The following is a 9,683-nucleotide window of genomic DNA, read 5'->3' as shown; positions in this document are numbered from 1 at the left end:
TCTTCGTCAGATTTCGATCAGACAAACAGCCAAGTCCGAGAAAAGCGAACTCTCCTCTCTCTCTTCCTTCTCGAGGATGAACTCACGATCGAGCTCCAAAGGCAAAGCTCGTCTTCAACGGCGGACCCCTCAACCTCCGGCTCTCTGAAACGGAGCTCCTCCTTCAAATCGAGGCTGCCATGGCGGCGAACAAGGTCCGCGCAGAGAGAAGAAGACGAGCGGACGGAGAAGGAATCGAGCAGTTCCTCCCATCGCAAGACCTCGTTTTCCTGTCCATTGCCCTGCGTGAAGGACTCGCAAACGGAGGTGGACAGAACGGAAGACCCGTCGCGAAGAAGAAGCTCCGCAGACACGGCGGAAGAGATCATGGCCGAAGCCGAGAAGCGTGGCGAGAGGAGGAAGAGCCACGTCTGGAGCAAGGTCTGGAGCCCCTTCAGAGACGCGGCCCTTGATCGATCGCTGTCCGAGCCCGGGGAAGAAGGAAGAAGAAGAACAAGAAGAAGAAGAGCGAAGCTCAACGAAGAGGTCGGCCATGGCGTCGCTTCTAACACGCCCTACCCGAGAAGGAGCGTTAGCTCTGAGAGCGGCGATGTCCCCGCCATGAGAAACGAAGGGCTCTTCTGGAGGAGAGAACGGGGGAGAGGGTTCAGTCGTAGCCACAGCGCTCGTATGTCTTCTGCGAGGTATGTGGGCAATGGGCTTCTGCGTTTTCACTTGGCTCCTCTCGGCAGCTCTAGAACTAGTTCTAGCAGGAGCAGAGGCCGGGCTTCTTATTCCTTCGGCCCTGGTCTCTTCTCTGTTCGCTGATTCTTCATGATTGAATTTTCAGAGTTTTTTATTTGTTCAATATTTTGCTCTGCAACTTAAATAATCAGGACAGATCACGTCTCTGTGTATTTCCCTGTGATTCTTGGAGATTTGTATTTGTTTCTTGGGAGGTTTAAATTGAAGGGAAGTTGAGGCCTGAATTCGAATCTGTATTGATATTAATTTTCTTATATCTCCTGATTAGTTGATGAAGTCTGGTCGTTGAAACAGTAATAATAAGAATCCCTTTTAGTTTTGAAAATGCGGGCGGCTGGTGCAATTATAAGGAATTTTGCCGTCAATAAATGATAAAAACGGCTTGTTTTTTTTGAATAAAAAACAATTCGGGTCTTCTGGGGGGCTATATAATAATTATAATTATTTAGGAAAATTACTTGCAACAAGCATTTTAGTAGTCATTTAACGAGAAATACTACTTATCAAAAGGAATTTAAAACGTGGCTGGGGGAGGTGGTTCATAAAACCCCGCAAAATAATAGTGAAAAAAGGATTTTGAGTGATATATGGGAAAAGCGAAAAACCCTAGAAAACTTGCGTTTTTAAACGCGGCGAGTGGGGGAAACTTGTATAGTCGCTCGACTTCCTCCCCGCCGGAGAGGTTGCCGGAGGGGCGGTTCTTGCCGATCGTCCTTCACGCTTGGAAGCTGATCACAGCGAAGAACTGATCATGGCCGACGCCGTCGTCCCCTGGCGACCCGGTAAAATACCGCCGCTGAAAGTTCATCGCGTGGAACAAGCGACGACGAGCACGGCGAAAGCTCGGGAAACCGGTTTTTAGCGAGGGCGACGGAGATGACATCGCGTTTCTTGATTTCGTAATGGGTGAGGCGCCGTCGTTTCGTTCCACGAGGAATCGCCAGCCTATGGTCGATACGGTTGCGTGGGTGAAGAATGCCGCGAGAGGACCTTGCGATGTTGCCTCCGGAGTCTCGTCGCCGGATGGGATCGCGAGCAACGATTTGTTCGTCCAAGCGCTTCAGTTTCGCGAGGTCTTGTATTCTAAGCAGTTCTCGCATTCGAGAATCGATGAATCTGTTTCTCAGGTAAGCTGTTGAGCTTAGTTAAAATTTTCTGTTGATGATTTTCTCTTCCGTTTTCCTCTTTTCTTCCACATTTGTTACACTTCCTTGTTTCGTTTCTTTGCTATTTTCGAAGAGTATCCTGATATCTCGATGACCGATCCATCAGCGCGGCCGTGAAGGCACGTCTTCAATGTTTCTGTGATGTAAACGAGTTTTCTTGTTCATACTACTTTTCGTATCACCAATCTTTGATCAAACCCGAAAACGGATGGATATGGGCGAGATCAAAGTAACTTAATTTTTCTCCAGTTCATCTGAAATCTCTTTGTTCTCCACAGAAAAGGCAGAAACTGGGTCCATCCTTGTACGAGGAAGAAGAAACAAGTCCTCAAATCACTCGAACCCTGAGGAGCAGCGAGAGGATTCTCTCTCTGAGGAAGAAACCGCCATCGCCCGATTCTTCCCCTGCTTCCCTTGGCTCTGACGCCGAACAAGAACCAGCGGAAGCGAATCATACTTCCAGCAAGTGTCGCAGATCGCAAATCCGCGTCGGCCCCAAATTCCAGGCCAACTGCCCAGAGTGGAGAGCCCGCCTTCCCAAGAACTCCAGCGACGCCATAGCCGAGAAATTTCAAGGTGAACGGCTATGGCCCCTTGGAAAACCTACGCGAAGGTATACCAATTGCCGACGCTGGCAGACCCAGTGCTGCTGCGCGCGCCCTGGTTCCATGGACTGCGCAAGATGGCACATCAAAGAGAAGAGACACCAATTGCGGCTCGAGCTGGGTCCGGCGTTTTCGAGCCTGGGCTTTGATCAGATGGGCGAGGTGGTCGCACTCTCCTGGTCAAGCGCAGAGGAAGAGAAATTCATGGCCGCAGCTCGCCTGACCCAACCGACCTTGGACCGGGTCTTCCCTTTCATCCCTTCCAAGACCAGACGCGAGGTGGTGAGCTACTACTTCAACGTCTTCATCCTGCGGCTGAGGGGCTACCAGAACAGAGTGACCATGGCCGAGGCGTCCAGCGATGACGAGGATGCCGATCCCATGCAGATGATCTGCGTTCAGAACGCGCAGCTTCTCGACGTCGACGACTGCTCCGGTCACCAGTAATCTCCACAGGAGCAAGCCCCCTGGCTGAAGTGGTGGAATCGGCTCCGGTCTCTGATGATGATATTTCTCTTGTAGATCTCACAGAGCAGCTTGGCAGCGGCGTGGCAGTCCCCACAGATGCGCAGATTCTTCATCACCCTGATCGGCGCCGCCGGCGCTATGCTGATCAGCCCGAAGGCGATGGCGAGCTTCTCGCTGTGTTGGGCAAGCGCCGTCTCCTTCTCCTCCTCGTCCACGTTGATCAGGACAGCCGAGGTGTCCGGCACGTACCCGGCCTTCTTCATCCTGTCCATCATCTCCTTCATCATGGCTTGGATATGCAAGCTCTGCGGGTGGGAGTCGTCCCCCATGGCGAACCAGTGCACCGCCCCGTCCACCTCTATGGAGCTCAGCCCGGGTGGCTTCTTCCCCTGCAGATGGCTCCTCACCGCCGTGACATCGCCCCATCTCTTCGTCGAAGCGTACAAGTTCGAGAGGAGGACGCTGTAGCCGCAATTGCCTGGTTCCAGCGCGAGAAGCCTCGCCGCCGCCGCCTCCCCGATCTCGGCGTTCTTATGGAGCTTGCACCCGGCTAGCAGAGCCCCCCAGACAGCCACATTGGGCTGCATTGGCATCGCATCGATCAGCCGGCTGGCCTCCTCGAGCCGCCCGGCTCGGGCCAGGAGGTCGACCATGCAGCCGTAGTGCTCGAGCCGGGGAGCCACGCCGTGGTCTGCCTGCATCGCCTCAAAGAAGGCCTTCCCCTCCGAGACCAATCCAGCATGACTGCAAGCGTGGAGCGCCGCCACGCAGGTGACGTGGTTGCGAGGCAGCTTCTCCTCTGCCATTCTGCCCACCAGCTGCAGCGCCTCGGCCCCTCTCCCGTGCATTGCCAGCCCTCCAATCATGGCATTCCACATGGCAGTATCGCTGTCGGCCGCGGCAGTGAAGACGGCGGCGGCCGCCTCCAAGTCCCCGCAATTGGCGTACATGTCGATCAGCGCAGTGGCCAGCACCGGGTCAGGCCGCAGGCGCTCTCGCTGCGCCCAGGCATGGACCCATCGGCCCATTCCGAGCGCGCCAGCGTCCCGGCACAGGTTCAGGATGACGGCCATGGTGGCCTGGTTTGGCCTCGCCTTCACTTCCGCCATCATCCTCCTGAGAAGCCCCATCGCCAGGTTCAAGTTCCCCTGCTTGACATACCCGGCCAACATCGCCGTCCAGGCGGCGCCATCCTTTTCAGGCATTTCATCGAACAGCATCCGGGCGCTACTGGCAGCGCCGGACTTCCCGTACATGTCCACCATGGCCGTGAGCAGCACCAGGGAGAGGGAGAAGCCGCGCCGCAGGACATAGCCGTGAAGCCACTTGACGAGTTGCTGGTCCCCAAGAGCTCCAATTTCCTGCGCCAGGCTAAGGGCGGTGATCTCGTTCGCAGGGACGTCTTCTTCCTCCATCTTGCCGAGGAGCCGCAACCCTGCTCGACCATGGCGGCGGACATGGCCGGCGACCATGGCGGTCCATACAGCGACGTTCCGCTTCTCCTTCGCCGTCAGCCGGAAGACCATCCCGGCCGCGTCGAGGCAGCCGCACTTGGCGTACATGTCCACCATCGCGGAGCTCGAGCTAACGCCCATGGCTCGCGGGTTGCAGCAGTCGTGGCTCTTGATGGCGTAGCCATGGATGGCAGGGGCGAGCCGCGGGTCCGCGAGCTCCGCGCCGAGGCCGACCATGGCGAGCACGGCGGGCTCGCTGAGCGGCACCTGCGACAGCGCCATCTCCGTCACCAGCTCCGCGGCTTGCGGGAGGAGCCCGCTGCGGGTGAAGCTTCGAATGATGGTGCTCCACGAGACGGTATCCTTGTCGGGCATTTCGTCGAACACCTGCTTGGCGCTTCTGGACTGGCCGCACGCCGAGTACATGTTGATCAGCGCGTTCTGCACGAAGACGTCGAGGTGGAGGCCGGCTTTGATGGCGAAGCCGTGGATTTCCGCGCCGTCGCGGTGCCGCGAGAGGTGCGCGCAGGCCTTGAGTAGCGTGGGAATGGTGAAGCCGTCGAGCTCGGCGCTGTTGCAGGATCTCGCGTGGCGGTATATCTTGAGGACTTGGTCCGGCCGGCCGAGCTTGATGTAGGAGGAGAGGAGGAGACTGAGCTCTGCGGCCGGACTGCGGCTTGCCGAGCTCTGTTTGAACTGCGTTCTGATCATGCGGCCGTGGATTTGCCTGGTTGCTTCGGGCGACGCGGGAAATTCCTTCATCGGCGATGGAGAAGATGAGATCGGAAGGGAGACGGCCAGGTGAAGAGGAAACCCCATTTGTGCCTGTGTCTAATTTTTTGACACCGATTGAATCGAATTCCTCGTCTTCTTGGTCTGAAACCCTAATCCTCTCCCCCTCCATTCTGACTTCGACATCATCGTTAATAGAGATTCCAATTCGGATTCGCAGGAAAACCTCGAAATGGCTTCAAGATCGTGGAACTATATTATCTCCAAAGCCGTGGAATCTTCGGAAATCTGGCGTCTTTACGCGGCGATGAAGCGATCGGGAGGGAGACCCGACGGTTATAACTTGGTCTTCGCGAGCCGAGCCTGCGAGGGGACGAAGAACGTCAAGATCATGAAATCCGTTCACTGCGACGCCGTTCGATCCGGTCTCGACGCTCAAGAACAGGTCGCCGTCGCCGTCCTCAAGGCGTACGCGCGGCTAGGGTTCCTAGACGAGGCTCTGAGATTATGCCGATTGGACCTCGACGGGAGATCAATACTCTGGGGCCTCGCCATGAAATACCTACTGGAGAATTCGAGGAATTCAGAGGCGGTCGGTCTGTTCTCAGAGATGAACCGGATCGGAGCGGCGCCGGCGGACCCCTCCGCCGCAGTTCACGCGGCTCAAGCCTTGGGCAAGCTCGCTGGCGGCGGCAGCGTCGGCGCCGCCCTCCACGGCCTCTGCGTCAAGAACGGCGTCTTGCACTCCAACGCCCGTCTCCAAACTTCCCTCGTCGACATGTACAGCCGCTCCGCCATGGCCGCCGCCGCCGAGAAGCTCTTCGGAGAGATGGCCGCGAAGGACGTGGTCGCGTGGAGCTTGATGGTGACGAGGCTGGTGCGGAGCGGCAGACCCGCCGACGCTCTCGAAGCTCTCCGGCGGACGGCGGCGCCGAATGAAGTGACCATAGCCGGCGGCCTCCACGCGTGCGCCCAGCTCGGGGCTCTCCTCCATGGCCGCAGTCTCCATGGATGCGCGATCAGGAGGGAGATTAAGCTCGACCTGGTCTCCTCAACGTGTCTCCTGGACATGTACGCCAAGTTAGGGGCTATTTCTGAAGCGCAGAAGGTGTTCGACGGAATGCCTAGAAGAAATGTCTACGCCTGGAGCGCCATGATCGGCGGGCTCGGCTTCCAGGGCCGGTGCTCGGAGGCGCTTTCTCTCTTCAGCAAGATGAAGGAGAGCAAGCTGCAGCCCAACGCTGTAACCTTCGTCGCCGTTCTCTCGGCCTGTAGCCATGGCGGCGATGTCGAGCAAGCTCGCCGAGTTTGGCAGTCCATGTCTCGAGATTTCGGCGTCGCCCCGGCGGAGGAGCACTGCGCCTGCATGGTCGACCTCCTCGGCCGGGCTGGCCTGCTCGACGAGGCGGCGGCACTGATACTCACCATGGCGGCGCCGCCCGGCGCCGCCGCCTGGGGCGCCCTCCTCGCCGCTTGCCGCCTCCACCGGCGCGTGGAAATGGCAGAGATGGCGGCGGAGAAGCTCCACCTTCTCGAGCCCGACTGCCCCGGCGCGCTTCTGCTGCTCTCCGATGTCTACGCCGCTGCTGGAAAGGCGGACATGGCGGAGAAGACCAGGGCCGAGATTCTTCAACAGCGTTTGAGGAAGACCGTCGGAGTCAGCTCCGTCGAAGTTCGACAGAGACAATAACTTTCTCATGTAAAAAATCATCTCTACAGAGTTAAAAAAAGGGGAAATACTACCACATGTCACGAACTTCGACTTTTGTAAAGGAAGTAGCATAAACTCTTAGTTTTGTAAAAAAAATAGCATGCACCAATGAGAGGAAGCCAGTTGGCAGCGGGCTGTTTTTTTTTTCCACCCCCAGTCAAACGGTGACCTGCATGCCTCCGTGGCGTCCAGGTGGACTCCACGGTGGCATCCACATCACCGGGTGACCGCCGCCGACGCCCCGTCTCCGTCCCCCGCCGCCGCCCGCCTCCGGCGGCCGCTCCGCCACCTCCTCCCCCATTCCTCGCAGCTCCGCCACCCCCTCCGCCCTTTCCCGCCGCTCCGCCTTCCCCTCCGCCCTTCCCCGCCGCTCCGCCGCCCCCTCCCCCTTCCCCCGCCGTTCCGCCACCCCGCTCCTCTGCCTGCGGCGGCCCCTGACCGCCGCTCCGCCTTCCCCTCCCCCTTCCCCCGCAGGGGAGAGGGCGGGGGAGAAGCGGGGAAGGGGGAGAAGCGGCGAGAGGGCGGAGGAGGAGGGCAGGGCGGCGGCGCGGAGTGGGGCGGCCGACGTTGTTTACCAGGGGGCGTGGGAGGACGGGGGAGGGGGCGGCGGAGCGGCCTGTTTTTCCTTCCACCGAGAAGGAGAGAGAGAGAGAGAGAGAGAGAGAGAGAGAGAGAGAGAGAGAGAGAGAGAGAGAGAGAGAGAGAGAGAGAGAGAGAGAGAGAGAGAGAGAGAGTTAGACAGGGCTGGAAGTCTCTTCGTTCTCGCCGGAGATGTCCTCGAGGGACCGGCCGTTGGGCTCGGGGACGAGGAAGGAGAAGAGGAGGCCGAGGAAGCAGCAGGCGGCGAGCACGAAGAGGGAGTTACGAACGCCGATCCCCGGCGGGAAGCCGGCGTCGGTCTTGGCCTTGTCCTGGCTCTGCGCGGCGTACAAGAACCCGAACGAGCCCACAATGGCGCCCAGCTTGCCCGCCGCCGCCGATATCCCGTGGCAGGTCGCCCGCAGCCTCGCCGGAAATATCTCCGCCGGCACCACGAAGGTGGTGCTGTTCGGCCCAAAGTTGGCGAAGAAGAACGTCAGCCCGTACATCACCACGAACCCGAGGTTGTGCGACGGCCTGGTCCAGTGCTCGTAAGGCACGGCCAGCCCCAGCATGAACACGCCCATGAACAAGAACCCCCCCACCTGGATCTTGAACCGGCCCACGCGGTCGATCAGCGCCACCGTGAACCAGTACCCCGGCACGGTCCCGCACAGCGCGATCAGAGTCTGCCCCCGAGCAATGCGGTAGAGCTCCTCGATCGCGTTCATGGCGGCCGCCGGCGGGATCCACCCAACCGCGCTGAAGATGTCCTTCTGGAAGAGGTTCTGGCTGTAGAAGGCCACGTCGAGGAGGAACCACGTCGCGGCCGTGCCGAGGAGATGGACCCCGTGGCGCCGCGCGAACTCCGCCGAGAAGAGACCGTACTCACCGCCGCGGGGCGGCGGCGGTTGCGCCACCGCCGCCTCGAGCTTGACCTGCAACACCTTCTCCATGTCCGCCGTCGCCTGGTCCGCGTTCTTGGCCACCAACGCCGTGTAGCGGGCGGTCTCCGGCATCTTCATCCGCCAGTAGTAGGTGAGAACAGCCGGCAGAGCGCCGACCATGAGGATTATCCGCCAGACGAAGTCGGCCTCGGGCGCGGCGGAGGCAGCGGGATCGGCGGCGTAGGGCGGCCCGGGGAAGCGGCGGAGGAAGGCGGTGGAGACGGCGATCCCGACGATGCCTCCGGCGAGGTTGCCGAAGCCTTGCATGGCGAAGACGGCGGCGATGAAGCCGCCGCGCGTCTTCTTGTTGGAGTACTCGGACATGATGGTGGCGGAGAGAGGGTAGTCGCCGCCGATGCCGAAGCCGAGCCAGAAGCGGAAGAAGCAGAGCGTGGCCATGACCGCCGTGGGGGAGTGGCCGAGGGAGAGGCCCGAGGCTAAGGAGCAGACGGCCATTAGGGTTAGGGTTACGCCGTAGACCTTCTTCCGGCCCATCTTGTCGCCGAGCCAGCCGAAGAAGAGTTGCCCGAGAAGCGTGCCGCAGAAGGCGACGCCGTTGACGGTGGCGGAGACGTACGGCGGAAGCGTGCCGGGCTTGGCGGCGCCGGGGACGGAGTAGTAGAGGCGGCCGAGGAGTTTGGTGACGAGGGAGATGCAGAAGAGGTCGTAGGCGTCGGTGAAGAAGCCCATTCCGGCGATGACGATGGCCCTGAAGTGGTACCATTGCGTCGAGGCCACGTCCAGCGCGTTCAAAACCTTCAGCTCTTCCCTCGCCATCTTCTTCTTCTTCTTCTTCTTCTTGTTTGAAATTTGAGATCTGGGGGGGGGGGAATGGCGATCTAGAGAGATGAACAGAAGCACGAGTTCTTGGTCGGAGTTGGGCCGATCGTTAAATAAGAGCGGAGGGAGAGAGGGAGAGCGAGATATCCGCTGGTGTTACGTGGAGAGAAGCCGCGGGAAGGGCGGACTGGCGGAGAAACAATACAACGTAGCGTTTGGGTCGCGAGATCCGCGGAAGAAACCGAATATTCATGTTACGCTAGCGTTCATCTCGCTCTCTTCCTCTCTCCCTCTTTCTCTTTCTCTCCTTCGTTTTCTCTCTCTCTCTCTCTCTCTCACACGCACACACACTTTCTCTCTCTCTCTCTCTCTCTCACACGCACACACACTTTCTCTCTCTCGCTCTCCCTTTTTCTCTCTACTCTATCTCGCTCGCTCTCCCTCTTTCTCTGTTCTCTATCTCGCTCGCTCTCCCTCTTTCTCTCTTCTCTATCTCG

General features: G+C 59.2%; 3 protein-coding genes and 1 pseudogene across 3 annotated transcripts; 2 read left to right on the top strand and 2 right to left on the bottom strand.

Annotated features, from left to right (window-relative positions):
* The first annotated feature begins 1,325 nt into the window (after positions 1 to 1,325).
* LOC144700092 (AT-rich interactive domain-containing protein 1-like) lies at positions 1,326 to 2,962 on the top strand. Its single transcript, XM_078571486.1, has 2 exons — positions 1,326 to 1,871; positions 2,189 to 2,962. The coding sequence occupies exons 1-2, from the start codon at positions 1,647 to 1,649 to the stop codon at positions 2,960 to 2,962; spliced, it is 999 nt and encodes a 332-aa protein (XP_078427612.1). The 5' UTR covers positions 1,326 to 1,646.
* LOC144700090 (pentatricopeptide repeat-containing protein At5g15340, mitochondrial pseudogene) lies at positions 2,126 to 5,256 on the bottom strand (annotated as a pseudogene).
* A 145-nt stretch (positions 5,257 to 5,401) lies between these two features.
* LOC144716422 (pentatricopeptide repeat-containing protein At1g06140, mitochondrial-like) lies at positions 5,402 to 6,859 on the top strand. The gene has a single exon (XM_078591527.1). It carries the CDS (start codon positions 5,402 to 5,404, stop codon positions 6,857 to 6,859), a length of 1,458 nt encoding a protein of 485 aa, XP_078447653.1.
* Positions 5,697 to 9,239, bottom strand: LOC144700091 (inorganic phosphate transporter 1-6-like). Its single transcript, XM_078571485.1, has one exon. It carries the CDS (start codon positions 9,181 to 9,183, stop codon positions 7,615 to 7,617), a length of 1,569 nt encoding a protein of 522 aa, XP_078427611.1. The 5' UTR covers positions 9,184 to 9,239; the 3' UTR covers positions 5,697 to 7,614.
* Between the last annotated feature and the right edge of the window lie 444 nt (positions 9,240 to 9,683).

This window comes from Wolffia australiana, chromosome 2 (genome assembly GCF_029677425.1).
Source record: "Wolffia australiana isolate 7733 chromosome 2, ASM2967742v1".
Lineage (NCBI taxonomy): Eukaryota > Viridiplantae > Streptophyta > Magnoliopsida > Alismatales > Araceae > Wolffia > Wolffia australiana.
This window is presented reverse-complemented; position numbering and strand designations above follow the sequence as displayed.